Source organism: Hippoglossus stenolepis, chromosome 2 (genome assembly GCF_022539355.2).
Source record: "Hippoglossus stenolepis isolate QCI-W04-F060 chromosome 2, HSTE1.2, whole genome shotgun sequence".
NCBI lineage: Eukaryota > Metazoa > Chordata > Actinopteri > Pleuronectiformes > Pleuronectidae > Hippoglossus > Hippoglossus stenolepis.
In genome coordinates, this window is record NC_061484.1 from 1,959,350 (window position 1) to 1,979,233 (window position 19,884).

Sequence of the window (19,884 nt, forward strand, 5' to 3'; positions counted from 1 at the left end):
TTTATCGTTTTTCCCAGAATTTTATTTTAGTCAGGGTTGATACAGTATGAAGACCATAAAACTAATCACTGAGACCCGAGAGAATAACAATAATCCATGTACACTTATGTGGGACATTAGAATCAAACCAGGATGAAGTCTGCCATCAGTGTCACAGCATGTCTCAGTGTTTACGTCTGTTAGGCCAGTGGGACAATAAAGACAAAACCACAGGGTCCGCACTGATGTTCACACAGACTGGTCCATGCTGCCACACTGACAGCCGGTGGGTACCTGCCATTCTATAATAAATATGCGATGCCGTGGAAAAAAAATCTAAAACATGTCAAAGTATGATCATCATGTCAGAATGGGATGTTTGAAACGAAGGATCCATCATCAAATACAAATCCAACCCTGAAGCACATCCACTACAGCTGAGTCTGTCTTCTTACAATATGTACAGTATGGACGTACTGGGTGTGTGTGTGTGTCAGAGAGGTTAAGTGGCATCTGTACACTGTGTAGGGTAACTCTGGTTACTATCGATAAAGGTAGTCTGCTTTTATGTTGGCGGCTATCTCTGCTTCCCACTTGTCTCCATTGTTGAGGAGCTTCTCCTTGTTGTAGAGCAGCTCTTCGTGGGTTTCAGTGGAAAACTCAAAGTTAGGGCCCTGCACAAAACAGAAAGAGAGAAAGGTAAGAAAGAAGACGAGCACCAGTAAACTGTCGTGAAAACCTGCAGCAATTCATTACACAAGTCATCCTTCCAATGGGAACACAGAATCATCTGCACAGCCAGTGTTTTGTAGAGCTCTGTTATCTCAAAATCTCTAGTTCTCACAGGACTTCCTATTGCAGGTGCTTCATGCTCCTTTTCCTCAGAGACAACACAAAATACAGCTGCATTTAGCACTTGACAGACCCTGGGTGCAGGGGACAGTGTCTTTTAGTTGAGAGTGTTGCACGGTGATTGAAACATACATATTAGGGATTGACAACTTTGTCAATTTGACTGTGATTCAGTTCGAGCACTGAAATCAAAATGGCTCGTCACACATGTAGGTTCATCTACTGACTCCTCCAACAGAGGCTCCAAAATGTCCTTTAAGGGAGTAAAACACTGACAGTATGTCTGAATAGGCTGAGGAGATAAGTTTGTATTGTGCTGTAACACAGGATCAAACACGCACCTCTACGATGGCATCCACAGGACACGCCTCCTGACAAAAGCCACAATAGATGCATTTGGTCATGTCGATGTCATAGCGAGTCGTCCTCCTGCTGCCGTCAGTGCGAGACTCAGCTTCGATTGTGATAGCCTGGACACACACACACACACACACACATACAACGTTAGGGTTAAATAGAGACTCTACAGTGCTCTATTGCTTCACATGCTGGTATTTAGATTAATAATAAATGTCTATATTTATTCACAACGGACATAAAATGTAGGCCATGCTGCAATCAGGACAACTAGTTGACTTTCGTTTTAAAGTCTATCTCTGTGTGTGTACCTGGGCCGGGCAGATAGCTTCACACAGCTTGCAGGCGATGCAGCGCTCCTCTCCTGAAGGATACCTGGTGTAAGATCATTACAAAGACTTAGTTAAGCTTTATTGCACCTCAGAGATTCTCTAACAATAAAATGTCAGTTTAATCCAAATGTAGGATTAAAGGTGCTCTAAGACAGGAAGTGGTTAGTGATGCGGCTGCCACCGGTCAATATCAGTATATTGTACTTTGAATGGGCAGCAGCAGGTTTATACATGTATATCGCACCCATATAACACCACATAAGGCTATGCTTCCTACCCAATGGCAGAATTGTTAATCATAAAAAAGACATCAAAGATTAAAAAGAAGAACTTTAAGCGTTCAGAGATTGAAGTCCTGAGATTGAGAAAGACCAAAGTCTGGACTTCGTAGCAGAATCAGCAGTGGAATGAAAAGGTCGTCTAAACATAGTTATGTTAATGCTTTGTCCTGGGTCGCACTGGCATTAAAAATACAGTAGAAATAAAAAATGATCTTATATACTGTTAAAAACAAGTAACCCTGTGTGATCAGTTGCTCCTATTGTTTGTGGTTGTTAGTTTTTACTCCATTTGATTGACAACACAATGTATTCCATTGATAAAGTCTGTCAGACTACACACGTTACACAGGGTGGCTGTTTGGCGTCACTCTCACCTGCGCAGGGCGTGCTCTCCTCTGAAGCGAGGCGACAGAGGACCCTTCTCAAACGGGTAGTTGATGGTGGCAGGCTCTCTGAACAGGTAGCTCATTGTCATGCCCAGACCTGACAACACAACACAACCATTTAGGCAAAAATGACAGAAAACTGTTGGATGCAGCAGCCCGGCTGTTTGTACAGGTTTTGTGCCCTAGATGAGACACATGTACAGCAGCAGGGACTCATTTTTTATTACTTTATTACTTTAAATGTGAAAATATTTAGCTTCAATCAACTTCTGCTCTGTATCAGTAAATTTCCATTCACACTAGTCCCTGTCAAAACATAACCTGGTTCTAAATATCCCAGTATGAGTTATCAGGTAACGGTTTGTCTCTGCAGCATGTGTCTCTGACTCCTCTACATCGCAGACAGTGATGAAACAGCTGTTATCAACATGACACTTCCACTTCAGGAGCAATCACACGTGCGTTGGAGACTTCAACAGAATCGCTGCCCTTTCAATTTGAATGTGGTGTCATCATGTGTATCTGAACTGCATTGTGGTTCTGTAGAGAAAAGTTAAACTTCTCAAGCAGCAGCACAGGCACCAGCCAATCAAATCACCTTTATACCAATACAGGTCCTGACTGACTTCATACGTTAAAATGGAGGAGATGTTAATTATTGTAGTGTTGAATCCCCCTGTTCCCTATGACAACATGTTATTTACTTACAGCAACACAAACCAGAGAAACCTGAAGACAGGAGGCAGCTGATAAACTGAGCTCAACTCACTATGAAGTCAGCCATGACAGACAGCGCTCTGGTAGCTTTGTCTGAAAGCTGGCCATGTTGTGTCCTATAGAGGGAACCTGCGATCGGTTGTTATGTCCAACCCCAAGCTATAAAGCAACATGTACGAGTGAGTGCTGCGTTATGGCTGTGCTGTGATGTTTTATCATCCAAAATGTAAACTGTTCCATCTCTGTCCTGCTACATCTTAGCTGTGTTTTAATGAAAAGAGCCGACACACATAACAATCTCCTCATGAAATAACAAGAGCATGCAACAGCAAAATACATTGTCATAATCCTGAAATCCCATAGAGAGGAAAGACAAGGAGCAAAGACAAATGTCTGACAGAACTGTATCATCAGTTCACAATTTCTGATCAAATGAGCTTCAGCTTCACCAAGTGTTCAAGTCCCTCTGTGACTGAGGACTGTAAAACAGCAATTCTAACAAATGTTTTTATCCCATTTGTTATTGTGTGCGAGTGTGTCATCTGACCTCTGAACAGCTCTGTCCACAGCAGCGTCTGAGCAGCTCGGTCTGTGATGGACTTCATGTCTGTAGGAATCTCCTGGGCATTCACATACTCTGCACACACAATCAAGTGAAGGTGGTGGTGTTCAGATACTAAACATAAGCATTTAAGAAATATCAAAACATTTACATTGATGGCAAAAATGACATCACTTTCATAAATCTGTCTTTACTCTTTTTCACTTGTTCAGGGTCCACAGAGGTCTCATGTGTTTGTGCAACTCGTGGTACTAATTTAGAAGAGTACGTATTAACCCACACACAACCATAACCCTTTAGGGCTGCTCAACCTTCTTTTGATGAGGTTCCAAAACCACAGTTTTCCTGCTTGACATGTTTTTACAACCATCTTCAGCAGTCGGTTTTGTAATTATATAATATAAATGCTACATGTTCCCTGTTGACATGACAGGGCCACATGTGAAAACAGAGTTGTGCTGCTCATGAATATGACCTCACCAAGACAGAAATTAAGAGGCATAGATTCATTTGAGTAGTTATATATAGGAATTACTCTAAAATGTGATGATATTCATAATCATTCTGGGCCATGTTTACTGTATTAGTTTTCCATCATACTTAAATAACTGGATGGTATAACAATGAACACTGTATTAACTTGTACTAGAAAGGTCTTAAATTTGAGAAACACAACTGAAACCCTGCTAACCTGGTAGAAAGTGAGATAGCTTTGTGATAGCAGAATACCAGATACCAGAGAGCCTTTCAGAAGGAGACACATCGATGACAACAATCCAACACAATGAGCTGCGTGTGTGTCGTAGTGCTACTTACTGAATCCTGCCCTTTGTGCAGAAACACTGAAGGGCCTCACGAGACTCTGGCTGGTCACAAAAGTGCCTGAAAGTAAAGATAAAGTGTATCAACATGAAGATCATTATGGTAGAAACATTCATTAGATATTGCTGTAGCACATAGTATACAACACTTCACTATACATCAAATATACTGCGTAGGAATATGATCTGAGCTTAATAATATGTGTTGTTACCACAAAAACAAAACTTATTTGTTTTTGACCATCCGTTGACGATACAAAAGTACTAACGGGCCGTTAAGATGTATTGATCACAATAACTGGAAAAACTGATGTGAAATATAATTGTGATTCATTATTGCTTGTTTAAATGTTTTGTAAAGTCACAGTAGCTTGATGAGATTACTCTCTTTGATTTGTTTGTACTCAAATGCCTCAAACTGTTCTCACTGTAAGCAAATACACTTAGAGATCTTACCTGGCCTCGACACACTGTAAAGTAAGCGCAGTGTTGCAGCCATGACGTCTTTGCAGCTGAAACCAGACACACGATAACAAAGAGGAACCATTCAGTGACAGCATCAACGCCTTGTTGTTACCTTTTATAATTATTATTTGAAGAAGAAATGAACCACACATATCAAATTAAATAAATCCTCACTGATCCCTGTTGTCTTGCATAATGATGTGATTCTGTCAAATGCACAATACTGACATAGCAACGTGTCAACTTTTGATTCTACTGTTTTTAGTTTTCCACCCTGTGTGTATATATGTGTGTGTTTATATACTCTATACATACATAGCCACATACACATGTAATAACAAACCCCCTGTCACTGATGGTAACGTGTGTGTAGCTTCTCTCTGTCAGTCAACACAGTCACTGATTAACACCGTGAATGAAAAACATGGAGGGTGAGAACTTTACTGTTTCTGAGCTGCTAACATTAACCTCGTTGTAACAGTCACATGCTGAGACCCAGGAGAGAAACTCTACTGGAACTGTCCACCTCAGCTAACCCCGAGGTGAAGACTCCCAGCGCTGCTTCAGCTGAATGACATTGCTACACAACAACGTGTTACAAGACCCAAACACACCGAACACTCCGGTAACCACTGGACACCAGCACACACGTACCACACAACCGGTGGCTCTGTGTTTCCTGGGTGAAGTGTCAGGGTTTGCTGCGAAGCTAAGCTAGCACTGACTAGCAGCCGGGTTAGTTGACACACTGTCAAGGACTTTTACATAAAGGTCGCTTGAGGTGAATTGTGGGTAACTGCAAACACTACGAGGTCAGTTACGAACGATACAGAATTGAGTATGAACTGCGATGTGAAGGAAAGGTGCAACAGAAGAGATTTAAAACATTAAAATGGGTTTAAACTCACCGAAATGTCGCTATTTGGCCTTCTTAACCAGAACAGCGGACGATTTGAGGGACGGACCGTGCGTGAACCGGAAGTGACACAACGTGTTACGTCAGTGGACGGTCGAGCCGAGTGACGAACCTTATTATGTTTGCCTGTTTTTTATTTTATTTATTTCTAAATTGTATTAACAAACAATAATAATAATATGCAAATTAGTCTGTATATACCTACAATTATACATATTTTATTAATACATATAAATATTTTATATAATGTGTATTACATCCCCGGTGTGTGTGTGTGTGTGTGTGTGTGTGTGTGTGTGTGTGTGTGTGTGTGTGTGTGTGCGCGCGCGCGTGTGCGTGTGTGTGTGAGTTTCCTTTTAATTAACAAAACTATACGTGTATGTATTGCATCCTTATTGACAAAGAAAAAAAAAGAAAACCAATTAAAATTGTTCAGGTTTAGATCAGTGCTACAGCCACCACATCAAAACAACAACACAAAAACTACCTTAATTATGAACAAACATATCAACACATTAAATGTGTGTCTACATTGTAATGAACAAAAGCTCCTGGTTTTCAGAGCCATCTTATTTTTAACACTGATCACAGTGCCATATTGAAGCCGTTCTTGAAAACATGCTCAGGACTTGGTTTGGAGTCATTCTATCTATTTATAGTTTTTGCACAAAAAAACAACAACATCTTGTTGCCTTCAAAACAAATAAAAAAGTGTTTGACTTAACTGGATTGTTTGCTCAGTAATTCTAAAGGAAATCATTTTACCTTATTGCTAAAACAAATGCTATCACAAATTCGCCATACATTTACCCAAAGTTCTCCCTGGTGACAGAGTTACATCTTAAGATATTTCTGAAGTATCAATTTCAGAAATTATCCTTCATAATATTCGCTTCTCCAATGAATGTAGGTAACGGGTTGAGTTTGACTAACTAGGTTTATTAATTATACATTTACTGAGAAACATTTTACCAGGTCGTCAGTGTAAAGCTGCCCAGTCAAAGTGGTATAACTTTGTTAAAATAGAACTGACAGAGCTGAAAAAGAGAAATAACCTTTTGAATTTGATTCGTTAGAGGGGCTTATTTTTCCAGTTGTAGTTCAGTCATCATATGGTGGAAGTGGTGGTATAGTAGGAGCTAAAATACAGGCACACACACACAGTGTGCGTCAGGGCCATTGGAGTTAGGGTAATGAAGCATGTGTTTTTTAATTGAAAATGGATTTGATGACACTCCCCTCTGAGCTCTCCACTACAGACACCTGGCACCTTCACACAGTTGGAGGCTGTGGACTGTCACCTCACCATACAAGTAAGTGTCGCTCTTTCAAACAAACTGTTGATCAAATCTTGTCAGATTGACTTTGAAACGTATTTATCTTTCTATGCACAAGTAAACTGCCCTTGCCTTCAGTCTTTATACTGTAAGACAAGGTGTGATATCATAAGGTGGTGACATCATATACTGCACCAATGTTAACTAAAACACAGCTCTGTACTTGTGTCACACCATCCATTACTGTACAGTTGTGTGTTTGCTTTATATTTTTTCTACTGTTTAACTAACAGTATTTTAGACTGTATAGATGTACATTTTTCACATTATTTAATCTTTTGTTGTTCCCCTGCTGTCTTTGGAAGACACTCGAAGTAGTGATTGATTTTTGTTCACACTTTCCATTTTCAAATGTGTTCCATTTATTTGTATTGTCAGTTATATTGTTTTGAGTACTTAGATCTAATTGTTTTCTATTTTTATTCTTGTTTTGTATGACATTATGAGAATGGAAGACATTAAATGACATGCAACCATAAAATGTGATGGATGTCTAAATAAAATGAAACAAGACTAAAGCCCCCTGGCTTTATTATTAAACATCCCAAAACAGTTAAAGATTAGAAATGTATTAGAACTAGAAGAGTAACTTTACACCTCCTAAAAGAGACTATTAATCATTCTATTTAAAATGTATTGTATACTTATTATCATCAATGTGTGAACAGTTCCCTATTTCTATTCCTGGCATCACAGACCATAAGGAGCATCTTGTTAAACCCTCAGTCAACATGAACAGCTCCCAGATTTACGCAGAATTCCTTGATCATAAACCCTGCTTTGTTCTGCACGTTCTGTCTCTCAGTGGCTGAAAGGTTGAATGGGACTCTGTTCATGGAATATCTGTGGCCAGAGGAAGAGAAGTGGCTGCTGGTGGCCTTGCTGGGACTGGAGATGGTCATGGGAATTGTGGGAAACTGTCTTGTTCTGCTTGTTAAATTTATGGTAAGGCTGTTTATTAATGTTAGTTCAAAGACCATAGAGAACTAACAACCTGAAGGTTTTGTTTTTGGGTGATCACTCATGTTAGTGTGAACTCATTCATTCTAACTCTTTCTTTTTCAGTGCAAGGGTCAGTTCTGCTGCCGTTATTGGCTTCCTTTCATCAGTCTCACTTTGTCAGATTTAGGTACAACTCACACTGACACCAACACACGTGTGGTACAGGAATATATGTTGTCACTTTCTTCCTTGGTGTATCTATACCTCGTTACTTCAACTGATGCTAGTATTGTAGCAGATTAATCACAGGGATTTACATCTCAGGAAGTTGACATTTCTGATAATGAATTACTGTGTTGTGAAGGCTGCTCCCTTCTCATCATCTCCGGCGCCCTGCTGGCCATGCTGACAGGAGGTCAGAGGTCACCATGGTGCGAGGTCGTCAGCCTGCTGAAGTTTGCCTTCATCACCTCGTCCATAGGGAGCCTAGGTACCACAAAGCTCTACGCACACACTCATAGAGACCACTTGATTATATTCTCCATTCAGAAGTTTAGATTTTTTAATTCAGATGTTAAACATATCTGTTAATGCATGGCCAAAAATAAACTATGCAATGAAAAGAAAAATAGTATTCACTGACAAAGACTGCACCAATTAAGATATGATTGAGAATAATTTATTGCAGGAGTATAAAGCCACAGAAATAAATGTTCAATTAAGTTTTAAGTACCTCTAATTTATACTTGATGTAGCAGTGTAGTAGAGCAACTACAACAGTTGACAACAGTCCCTTGTTTGCCTTGATGCAGTCGCTGTAAGGTTTTCTATTCTCATTTCTAGCTATCCTCTGTGTGCAGCGGCTGATCGGCAGGGCCTCCACAGGAAGTGCTCTCTTTGTTGTCATGGTGGCAGCGTGCTCAGCTTCTTGGGTGACAGGGCTGGTGTTTGGGAGCATCCCTGTCATCTATGCCTGGATCAAGTATGTGGTTTGCTGTTTTCTCATAGTGCTCAAAACATTTGTCAGGATCATTATTAAAGTACTTTATTGATGTGAGATGAAACAGTGGTTCGTTCAGCTGGTGGTGTCTGAAGTGACAGCAGAAGAGGAAATTCCACAAGGTTAAAGTAAGAGACTTTGCTCGGGGATGTGAGAATTATACACGTTTCCCATTTTGTTCCAGAGGTGTGCTGCAAATTAACTTAAAAAATGGAATTAAAATAAGAAGCCAAATGCTAAAGACTCAGATTAGTCAGATACCACTCTGTCTAATACCACGCCTCCTGCTTTCTGCTCTGTTCATCTCCACCATGTCTTCTTTCTCCTCCAGGTATGACAGTGCAGAGATGCTGTGTGCCGTTTTCTGGGAGAGCAGCTACTCAGACATGTTGGTCTACATTCTCTGTGCTTTCTCCGTCTGTATCTTCCTCCCCTTCCTCCTCATCATGTTCTGCTCCCTGCTGAGTGCCATCGGCTGCGGCTCCAACTCAAACAGGTGAACCACCTGACTTAAGATCGTTTCCAGTGACACAAGCTGGAAACTGCTCCGATGACATTTTAGTCACAAACTGTAATTGATGTTGTTAATGCCTTGCAACCTGAAGTGGACAGATGGTAAAGGATAATTCCTGTTTATATCAACCTGGTGTATGTACCATAAATGGGTGATTATGGCTCTTTGGGTCATGTTGCCTTTACTCACTCCACCTCCCTTAAAGAGATTCAACAGATTCAAAGATATCTGGTCCAGCAGTGCAAACCTCCCATAACTTCCAAAAAATAACATGATTTTATTGCATCCCTGTGGTTGTCTTTATGGTCGATTAATGTCTCTTTATGGTAGTTTTGCATCTCTTTTTGGTAGTTTTTCAGGTCCTTGTAGTTAGTACTCATTTTGTGTTTCTTTGTGGGCACCGTACACTCCTTAGTGTCTCTCTGTAACCAGTATACCTCATTTTGTTGTTGTTTTGAGTCTCTACATGTTTGTTTTGTGTCTGTTCTCGGTCCGTTTGTGTTTCTGTGTACTCAATAAGCATTTTTTGGGTTGTCTTTTGGCTGTTCTTTGTTAATTTATTTTTTCTGCCCAATATGCATCTTTTTATAGTCTGTGGTTATATTTTTAGTTTCTTTTAGTATTTTGGGGTCCTTGTGGGCAGCAGTCATTTATGGTCATCTTGTGCCCTTTTTGGTCATTCTTAGTCTTTTTGTGGTTAATTACATTCTCTATGTTGTCAATTTGTGTTTCTACACTGAGCTTTATGACTTTCAAACAATCAATAGTAATTGTGGCTTGGTGGGCTTACGCTCTGTATGCCTGTTTGGTAATACCAGTCATACAGTATGTTATGTGAAGACACTTTATAATGTTATGCTATAATAGGCAGGCTGTGTGTGTTTGTGTGTGTGTGTGAGTAAAGCCATCTTGTCTCCTCTGTCTCTCAGTGATGATGAAGCAGACCTGTCTGCAGTCACTCCTCTGCTGGTGGCCTCCTACGTGCTCTGCTACACTCCCTTTGTTGTGTCTGAGGTGACAATTACACTCACTCATGGTGAAACATGTCAGGAGCTGCTGTATCTGCAGGTGCACATGTGGTAAAGCCACAGACTGAACACTCCTCCACTCATAGTTCTTTTTTTCTTTCCATTGACCAATCAGCTGATCCTGTTGGGAAGACAGGACCTGTCGCCGGCACCCGATTGGTTAAGGACATTGTCATCAGTGATGTCATACCTGGACTGTGGTCTGAACCCTCTGATCTACTGCTCCCACCAGGACTTCAGGGAGGCGGGCCTGGCCCTTTTGTGGACCAAAAGAAAACCCCTGTCAGAGCCTGTGCTCACTGCCATCACTAAACATGAGCTGTAAACAGGGGTTTGTATATTTCAAGAGGAGAACCCAACAAGGACATTTCATAAAAACTTGCATGTTATCCTTATGATATATCATAGTATCTTTTCTGTTTTTCACTGTTTAACATATTAATAGTTAAGAAAAATATATTCTTGTGGCTACATTTTGTGAATGATCCCATTTGCCACCTGAAATGTTCATTTTACCAGAAGTCATGAAGTCTTCACAGCGAGACCCTGTTGAGACCATAGAGCTTTTCTATACCTGTAACGTTTTCAACAGGTTCCCCTTTACACCTGCATTAAAATGCACGTGATGTGATTGGATTGAAAACAGACAGAGCTAGACCACGGGACAGTACAGGTGTAAATGCAGAGGCATCGTCAATCTTCATAAAAAGAATATATGGATGGAAATAATAATCATACGTGACTGTTTTAAACCAATGACGTGGCAGCCATTAGCATGTAAACACAGGAGGCAGTGCTTTTCTCAGTCTCCATATTATTCAAGACATCTGTGAACATGGCTGGACTGGCCCTGGCAATCGCCCCTGGTATCTTTTGGCTCAGGTGGCTCACCAAACTTGATCAAGCAGCATTTATCAGTACACCCCACCTTGCAGTCCATGTAAATATTCACACCTATTTACCAATCCCCAAAATCTACAAAGGTGAGTAGTAAGTGCCATGGACCAGTGTCCTGACTCGCTCTTGACTGACTCCCCGGTGATCACAATCTCCATACTCAAGTAGATGTGCAAGTAATTGTCAAAGTAGAAGCTCAATTCCAAGTATTATCTCAAATTAAGTAATAAAACCTAAGTATACAAGTATGCATAAACAAGTTCCTTCCTGTACCTCTCCTCCAGCGATGACTCAACAACTCCAATTAGACTGAGAGATGGTAATTAATTAATTAATTGGTGTTAGTATTTTTCTGACAAAGACATACAAAAAGCTGAACACTTTCATACTGGTGAAAACCATACAGTTGTTTTTTGAACAATTACTGAGAAATCCTCAGAGATTATAGTTTCCACACAGATCTTGGTCAGTTTGTCCTGCAGGCCTATTCCAGTGGACCTTTAGAAGTGGTCTCCCTAATGAATGCTGGAGGACTTTTTCTTTTTTTCATTTGATTTATTCTTTCCAAATATTTATCACATTTTTAGAGCAGAGAGTTTACATAATAATAATAATACAGGAACAGGGAAGATTCAATAAAATGTAATCATTAGCAGCAATAACAAAAGTAACAATCATCCACAATTATAAAAATAAATTGTTCACAATATGATTTGATTATGACATTTTTAAAAAAGTATGGATTTACAATATTAACAAGTGCAAGGGTTTAAGTGTCTTGAATCCAGGGCTCCTAGTTTCTCCTCTGCAGTTATTATTGGTTTTAAGACAACTCGTGTTATAGTGACTTGGAGGAGACTCACACCTCCACCTCCACATCCAACAATATACCACTGTGCATTTATGGTGGTGGATGTTACACAACCCGTCAACCCATTGTTCTGATTACTGGTTTATAACTGATCTATGACAAATGTGACAGATAGAACGACAGATGGATAGATATGATCCTAATGGAATGGAATGGAATGGATAGATGGATAGATGGATAGATGGATAGACAATGAAGTGAAGTGAGGTGGTTCTAGGGTCAGTGATGTCAGCGGTGCCGCGCTGCGCTCCTCTCCTGCGCCCTGTGCGTCAGTGTGCTCAGGAAGCAGAAGCTGAAGTGGAACTGCAGCACGTCGCACACTTTGGACCAGAAGTGTCCGGTGAAGCGCTGGAACAGTCGGTACTGGGCGAGCCAGTGGTCCAGCACCTTCAGCAGCACGAAGCCCGCGCACGACAGCACCGCCAGCTGCAGGTACGCGCGCGTGCGACCGTCCCCGTGCGTCCGCTGCACGCGCACTCCCCGGAACACGGCGAGGGCCACGTGACAGCCCAGCGCCACCTCGAAGCCGCGCTCGTACACCAGCGACAGGCCGTAGCTGAGGAGCGAGCACGCTTCCACCGCGGCCGCGTGAGACGCGCGCCACTTGGCCGGGCCGCGCTCGATGAAGCTGATCCACACCGGAACCCACGCGAAGATCGGGAGCGTGAACCACTGGTCGAGCACGGCGGGGGCGCGCCGCAGCACCGCCAAGCGCGTCCACTGCACAGGCGCGTACAGGATGGCCATGAGGGCGAACACCTGCCTCAGGTAGCGGCTCTGCTGCCCCTCCCCTGCTCTGTTCCTCAGCCAGTACATACCCATGAAGATGTAAAGCACGTTCACCGCACAGTTACAGGGCATCGCCAGGAAGAGCGGCAGAGACTCCACCCGCCTCTCCGCGTAGTGATCGTAGGACAAGTCCACCGCCGCTCCGTCAAACAGGCTGGTGTTGGCCACCATCACACAGAAGAGGAAGGGCAGCAACACGTGGAGCAGAGCCGACATCATGGCTGGTGTCAGAGAACAGCTCCACACTCCAGCTGTTTGCCTCCGACTGTCAACGAGCTCAACAAGTGGGAGCGGTTGTTGTGATTCCGGGTTCAAAGTCACATGGTAGAAAATGGAGGGTTTAGATTGGCTTCCTTCTTACTCTCCCCGCCCACATTTCTGTGGAAGTAGTTTTCCCAGTGACATGCAGCAGCAGACGAATTTATTTTACCGCTGTATCCATGCAGTTTCTTTTTAGACTCAATTGAAGGATTATGTATTGGGTAAATATATGGTTTGTGTGAAATTTGACTGTGAAAATGTTTTTACACATTTTAAAGATTAGAATTATGACATTGACTTCATCATAAACTTAATGATGGGGACTATACTGTAAATCACACATCCATAAATGCAGAATGGCAAACAATGCCCCTAATTACACAGGATTTATATGTGAATTTAAAGAATGTGTCTCTATGACTCTATAACTCATTGACACTACAAATGTAACAAAACCAAATTCATTGTCCAAATGTACAGTGAACTTTTCAATGGGCAATAAGAACCCCCTCTTTCTTTTCTCTCGTTTATGCATAATTATTTGACATGTATGCATGTACCATTTTTTACTGTTAATCTAACTGTAATGTCACTTTAGCTGGTTGGTGAAAAGTGAAACACAAAAATCATGGTAGGTAAAAGATATGGACCTTGCTCCAGTGATCTGTGGCCTGTACTAGAAAGATCAACACATCCCAGATAAGTTTCTATTATCGGGCTTCACAGTGCTTCTGGACTTGGACCCAGCCAAGAAAAAATACTGTGCTACTTACAATTGTGCATTCTTTGTCTCATTAGAAATAAATCATCTATTTTAAGAGTTTACTAAATTCGGGTTTGTTTCGTAAGGGGAAATAATAATAGACAACATCCGAGATAAGTGATCCTTACCAGTTTCTCTGCTGTGCTCTTGGCTTCTCAAAGTTTTCCAGACTTGAATGTGATCACCAAGACAGTAAAAATATTGTGTAGGCTCATGTATGCCAATGAAGTTGTCTTTTGGATTGTAATTTTATCTCAAGAATCTCATTATTTGACACTAGTAAAGATTAATGGAGGGAGACAGAAATTGGAGCATTTTAAGATTTAAAAAAAGCATCAGGCTGAGACCAGAAGTATGAGAGATAAGAGGAGATCTTAGTCTCAAATTGATGTTAAATTGAGCTCAGTTAAATCAATGAGAAAAGAGAAGACAGGGAAAAGATCTTAATTTTTAGATCTCAGTTTTTGAAACTAAAAAAGACTAGATCTGACTAGTTACATGTGATTCCAATAAATGAATGTGTTGTTTACATGTATACTCTTGGTGTGTATGACATGTTTATTTTGAGGTGAGAATAAACCTATCTATTGCAAAATTATATCAGTATAACAAAAACAAATTGAAATTTGACATTGCTCCAGCCAACAGGAATAAACATGGACCAGAAGAAGATCGGAGGAGGCAGTCTTACACAAGAGTACACTCCTACTCAGGAGACCCTCAGTGGACGAGGTGGAAGCAGGTATAACATCAGACCCTGGTAGAACAAGTGGCAGCTCTCAGCCAACCACTCTGTTTAAGGTTCAGTGTGTAGAATTTAGTGCCATCTAGTGGTGAAGTTGCATAATGCAATTGAATACCCCTCACCTCCCCCCCTTCAAAACATGAATGAGAATCTGGTGGAGCCTTCAGTTTTAATAAAAACTCCAAAAGTGTTTAGTTTGTCCAGTTTGGAGCACTGTAAAAAAACATGGCGGTACAGAGGACCACCCTGGTGTAAATATAAAGTATTTAAATATAAAGGGCTCATTATAGGGTAAAGAAAACAACACCTACCAGTGAAAACATCACTAGGATTATTTTATATCCAATTTCTGCCGATAGATCCCTTTCACCTAAATCTTACACACTGGACCTTTAAGTTGGAGTTGGATTAACACCAAATAAAACCAGAAACAAAAGTGAGAATCAAGACAGAGCTGCTCTTTACTCTGCTCCACTCACAAGATGATAACAAGTGTTAAAGGCCAACAAACCTACAGTGAGTGCTTTTGAACTGGGGGAAGAAAAATAATAACAACAGGATCCAAACAATTATTTATTACTTACCAAAATATCACATCATTTCCTCAAAATAAGTTTCCAAAATAAAATATATAAACTAAATCACTTAAATCACAGAGAGCTCTGCCATTCACTGTAGAGAAGCTGTTCACTTCCACAGCTTCTATCTTCTCTTGGTTCCTCCGAAGCCTGACAAACAATCAAAGACGTTAGTCAGTCAGGTCGATCTACAGCGACTATCTAGATGCTATTGAACAGCTGAGACCATGAGGAAATACATGGAGGCCTTGTCTCATAATTGCAATCTCTGATGTTTTTCCTACCGGCCCCCTAGTAAAACCTCCAGGGAATATCGGAGTGAGCCCATGTGAGAATATAGCAGGATATTGTGCGGAGAATTCACAGCGAGTGTTTTGATTACGTTTCTAACACATGACAGACACAAAACCTTAAAAAGTTCAGTATCAGGACGAAAAAGAGGAGCCATTACGAGGCCTCCTTTTTTGTTTGTGACAACTATGTTTTTCCACCCTATTGTGGGTCTCCAATAGATTAAAGATATAAATGGTACAAATGCTATGCTTTATGCTGGGCCTTTAACAAACAAGCCTTTACTTAAGTGCTGTGTTGTGCAACCAGGCCTGGACTGATCTGGGGTTCATGGCACCTGAAGGACCCTCAGACTGTGAGAAACTAGACTCTCTGGTCTGATGAGACCAAGATTGAACTCAACTCTATGTGTCATGTCTAAAAGAAATCAGACATGACGTTTAGAATTTGTGGTTCTTCTGGAAGTGTTTTCCTTCTCCACACACAATCTCTGGAACTCAGCCACTTGACTGACAGTGATTAATGGCTTCTTGGGCACCTCTGTAACAACGGCCCTTCTCACAGATTGCTCAGTTTGAGAGTCAGTTCGAAAAAGTATCCAGGTTGTTCCAAACCTCTTCCTTTAAGAAACATGGAGGAAACTGTGAACCCTAAAGGAACTTTGAATGTAGCTGAATGTTTCTGTAGCCATCTCTAGATCTGTGCCTCGACACAATCCTGTGTCTGAGTTCTGCAGACAGATCCTTCCACCTCGTGTCATGGTTTTTGCTCTGATGTACATTGTCAGCTGTGAGACCTTATACAGACAGGTGGTGTTTGTCTTTCAGAATCACTTCCAATCAAAAGATTTAACCAGAGTTGGAGAAGATGTAGAAACAATTCAGAGACGATAAAGAGAATTGGGAGAAACCTGAGCTAAACTTCAAGTGTCACAGCAAAGGGTTTGAATTCTTCTGTTCGTCTGGTATTTCGGTTTTTCCTTTTTAATACATTTGCATTTTCGGTCCTGTTATTTGACATGCTAACACACCTGAAGCAGTGCGTGTCCCAGAGGAAGAGGAGTGTGTGGTAGGAGGTCTGCTGTCAGTGTAATTGGAGTAGTTGCGCGGCTGATTTCTGTAAAACAAACATAAACACACACAAATAAGGCTGCGAGTGAAGTGGAAGAGAAAAGATCTTCTCTCAGCTCTCTCTCCATCTCATTACTAACCTCTGACGACCAAAGAGATATCCCAGGACCCCTCCTGTCCCCATTCCAGTCCAGAAGCCTCCACCTGTGCCGGTAGAAGCTCGGCCACCTGGGAACTGTTGTCTCTGAGTGTAGTCACTATGAAAACCGTATCCTGGGTTGGCCCCAGTATAGCCTGAACAGAAAGAACAGATTCTAGATTTCAGCAAAGTAGCTGTTTGAAATCTCCTTTCAAACTGGACATGAATTCAGCTGTTTGTACAAAATAAAATAAAATGTCAATCATGTCCTCCCCAACAGGACCACACACACATTTATACTGAATCTGTAGCACAACCCAGACAAACTATTGCTTTATTCACACTACATCCCTCTGCGTACAGTACCTGTGAAGTCAGGCTTAAATCCTGGGGGTGGTGGTCCTGCAGTGGAGTCATGGTGATTGTCTCTGGGGTACCCAGTCTGCCCTCCGTCCTGCCCCCCCTGGGCTGTGTTCCCACTGAGGAACAACTTGTAGACGCCGTAAGCTAAGAGCAGAAGCACAGCAACCACCAGCAAGCCTCCGGAGTCCTCGCTGTGTGAGGGGTGGGAGCTCTGATGGCTGTGCTGCTGAGGCTGCTCCTTGTGTCCTGAGAAGCCACTGAAGAAACTGGAGGCAAAGCCCCCGAGACCTGAGACAAACAAATAGAAATAAAAAAGTCTAAATATTTCTGTGCGTGAAGATAAAGCTCTGTCAATTTAAATCTCTATCTTCCCACCTCCAAACCCATTGAATCCACTGTGAGAGCCCCGGCTGCCTTGAGTCTTCCTTCTGCCCTCTTCAGTAAGTTCCAGTGAGTACTCCAGCCCACAGGAGCCCTTCAGTATGTAGGCATCAGCAGGGTGGCTGTAGCCCTCACAGCTCACCTCGATGCGACCAAACCGGTATGCGTGTTCCATATCAGTCTTGCACTCCCACTGTGGAAGGCAGCAGGGGTTAAAATCACATCTGTTGTCTTTGGTCACACTGGTGCGACTGATGTTTATTTTCTGCATCCACATGAAGTAAATTTTGTTCAGCGCCCAGGTTTTAATACGCAGCCCTGCCGAGTAAACCACAAGTGTTTAACAATAACATATAATATAAACATTAAAGAGTTGTCACCAGGATGTTCTACAGAATCAAATTATCTTTGGATAACAGAGACAGTACGTCTAAATAAGCTCAAACATATCTGTGTAATGTCTCCGCTGACAGTTGATACTTATAGATTGATGCATACACTGACATCAGTACACAGAGGTCCATAGAAGTGCCTGGGTTAGAACTTGAGCTCTGGTTGGGCAGCATTGAAGGTAATGCTAATGGGAATCAAAGCCCAGGTTTGTTTGGTGATGGATGGGAGATCTTCTGCATGACCGTTACCTATTATGTATTGTAAGTACAAGGTACCAGGTGAAATGTCACCAAAGTTTGACAATCTGGAAAGCTTCATGAGCAATGATATAACCAGTGGTACTACGGCCAAAATCATTCATTGATAATCAGAAAATCAAAAGTCACCTATTGTAATACTTGACTAAACATAAACACCCCAGGTTGTGATTGTTCTTCCTCTTCTGTGATACTACTCAGAAGATGTTTGGGTTTCAGACAGTTGGTTCGATAAGATTAGCAACCTGAAAACATCAGCTTGGACTTTTTGATGATGGGATGGCCATTTTTGCTGACATTAGAGTATAGTAGATCAATTAATCATCAAGAAAAGAATCTGAAGATGAATCAACAGCTGCAGCCCTGCTCAGAGCAAATGTTACACTCTGTCCTCACCTGGACATCCACTCCATCCCAGCCTTTGTTCTGACACTGGACCACATCCGGGACGAAGGCCTGGCAGCCTGCTGAGCCGCCAACACACTGGAGCTGAGGGATGGACTTGGAGCGCTGTGCTCTGGTGTAGCGATCCTTGTACAGAGTCAACACCTGGACGTCCCGCAGCAGCACGCTGTCTGCAGTGAGGAGAAAACATGCACAGTAATAACACTTGCATGGATTCTGGTAAAGACCTTCTGCAGCCCTTCTCCAGAAGATGAGTGCTGAAGACGCTGTACTGGTCCATTTTGAGATTTCTGACTCTTTTGCTTCAATACAATTCTTTATTTCAGACAAATGGGGTTTTATTTTGTCTGTTTGTATCTTTAGATTTCATAGCATTATAAAAGCTGTTTGTTCAAATAGTTTTTTCAAACTGTGTAGTGTATAGTCTTATGTATTTAGGTGTTTTACAGAGGGGTTGGTTCATGTATCATTTACAGCCTTTTTATGGCTGCTGACGCTGTTTTCCTAGGTATGGAGAAATAAAAACAGATATAAAAACTCCCCCAGAATAAAAACCTTTAGCTACGATATATATATATATTTTTTAAACTACATTGTTTGACTGGTTTTATCCGATGTTCAGGTTATGAAAGAGGAAATGTATTTATGTAAATGTTATTTACATAAATAGCACTGTAGTGTCTCGTATTAAACCGAGACAACCCTGGCAGGCCGGAAGTTCTTACTAACGCCCGAGAACTGATCAGTGAGTATTTGCACATAACGTATTACGCATTAATAAAGTAGTTAATAACCGTTGATTAAGCCTTTATATCCTTAACGTACAGCGGTGCCGTCGATTAAATTGAATTAAATGACACTAGACACGGAACTGTTTGCTGATTCAGGTGTGAGGTCTGTTGGAGGAACCGTTGGTAATTGTTCCTAAACATGGCAGCTGCTGTACCACTGAAGCAGAGGAGAAGAGGAACGTACCGTCATTCCAGCTCTGAACGAGTCCCAGCATCAGCAGCTGTAAGAGAGCCGCAGTGAGGCGCTCCATGTCCCGCTGTGAGGCTGTACGACTCCTCGAACACTCAAACACTCAAACACTTCTCTGTCTGCCTTAATACGGCACAACAACTCACTTCAACTTCCGTGTTGCCTCATGTTTTTACTGTAGTAAACCAATGGGGAACGAGCACGATGGCCA

General features: G+C 41.6%; 4 protein-coding genes across 4 annotated transcripts; 1 reads left to right on the plus strand and 3 right to left on the minus strand.

Annotated features, from left to right (window-relative positions):
* ndufs8a (NADH:ubiquinone oxidoreductase core subunit S8a) lies at positions 1 to 5,772 on the minus strand. The gene is made up of 8 exons (XM_035175990.2): positions 5,661 to 5,772; positions 4,744 to 4,799; positions 4,283 to 4,348; positions 3,452 to 3,541; positions 2,176 to 2,284; positions 1,500 to 1,563; positions 1,173 to 1,301; positions 1 to 653 (listed from the first exon to the last, which is right to left on the minus strand). The coding sequence occupies exons 2-8, from the start codon at positions 4,784 to 4,786 to the stop codon at positions 522 to 524; spliced, it is 633 nt and encodes a 210-aa protein (XP_035031881.1). The 5' UTR covers positions 4,787 to 4,799; positions 5,661 to 5,772; the 3' UTR covers positions 1 to 521.
* A 1,115-nt stretch (positions 5,773 to 6,887) lies between these two features.
* On the plus strand, positions 6,888 to 10,814 carry si:dkey-9i23.8 (parapinopsin). Its single transcript, XM_047342153.1, has 8 exons — positions 6,888 to 6,981; positions 7,811 to 7,950; positions 8,071 to 8,134; positions 8,312 to 8,437; positions 8,791 to 8,929; positions 9,279 to 9,443; positions 10,391 to 10,475; positions 10,605 to 10,814. The coding sequence occupies exons 1-8, from the start codon at positions 6,888 to 6,890 to the stop codon at positions 10,812 to 10,814; spliced, it is 1,023 nt and encodes a 340-aa protein (XP_047198109.1).
* A 1,106-nt stretch (positions 10,815 to 11,920) lies between these two features.
* On the minus strand, positions 11,921 to 13,424 carry tmem187 (transmembrane protein 187). The gene has a single exon (XM_035146482.2). It carries the CDS (start codon positions 13,263 to 13,265, stop codon positions 12,486 to 12,488), a length of 780 nt encoding a protein of 259 aa, XP_035002373.2. The 5' UTR covers positions 13,266 to 13,424; the 3' UTR covers positions 11,921 to 12,485.
* A 1,951-nt stretch (positions 13,425 to 15,375) lies between these two features.
* saraf (store-operated calcium entry-associated regulatory factor) lies at positions 15,376 to 19,826 on the minus strand. Its single transcript, XM_035176108.2, has 7 exons — positions 19,668 to 19,826; positions 18,684 to 18,862; positions 17,632 to 17,830; positions 17,260 to 17,544; positions 16,895 to 17,048; positions 16,715 to 16,800; positions 15,376 to 15,543 (listed from the first exon to the last, which is right to left on the minus strand). Exons 1-7 carry the CDS (start codon positions 19,732 to 19,734, stop codon positions 15,518 to 15,520), a joined length of 996 nt encoding a protein of 331 aa, XP_035031999.2. The 5' UTR covers positions 19,735 to 19,826; the 3' UTR covers positions 15,376 to 15,517.
* Positions 19,827 to 19,884: the final 58 nt, after the last annotated feature.

Excerpts from the sequence above, each read along its gene's own strand:
- ndufs8a (XM_035175990.2), bottom strand. The coding sequence starts at position 4,786 with ATGGCTGCAACACTGCGCTTACTTTACAGTGTGTCGAGGCCAG. Across the intron at positions 1,564-2,175 it reads GGAGAGCACGCCCTGCGCAG|GTATCCTTCAGGAGAGGAGC; the intron begins GTGAGAGTGACG and ends ATCTTACACCAG. Across the intron at positions 654-1,172 it reads CTGTGGATGCCATCGTAGAG|GGCCCTAACTTTGAGTTTTC; the intron begins GTGCGTGTTTGA and ends TGTTTTGTGCAG.
- si:dkey-9i23.8 (XM_047342153.1), top strand. The coding sequence starts at position 6,888 with ATGGATTTGATGACACTCCCCTCTGAGCTCTCCACTACAGACACCTGG. Across the intron at positions 6,982-7,810 it reads ACTGTCACCTCACCATACAA|TGGCTGAAAGGTTGAATGGG; the intron begins GTAAGTGTCGCT and ends TCTGTCTCTCAG. Across the intron at positions 9,444-10,390 it reads TGCGGCTCCAACTCAAACAG|TGATGATGAAGCAGACCTGT; the intron begins GTGAACCACCTG and ends TCTGTCTCTCAG.
- tmem187 (XM_035146482.2), bottom strand. The coding sequence starts at position 13,265 with ATGATGTCGGCTCTGCTCCACGTGTTGCTGCCCTTCCTCTTCTGTGTG.
- saraf (XM_035176108.2), bottom strand. The coding sequence starts at position 19,734 with ATGGAGCGCCTCACTGCGGCTCTCTTACAGCTGCTGATGCTGGGACTC. Across the intron at positions 17,545-17,631 it reads TGGATTCAATGGGTTTGGAG|GTCTCGGGGGCTTTGCCTCC; the intron begins GTGGGAAGATAG and ends TGTTTGTCTCAG. Across the intron at positions 16,801-16,894 it reads TATCTCTTTGGTCGTCAGAG|AAATCAGCCGCGCAACTACT; the intron begins GTTAGTAATGAG and ends TTTGTTTTACAG.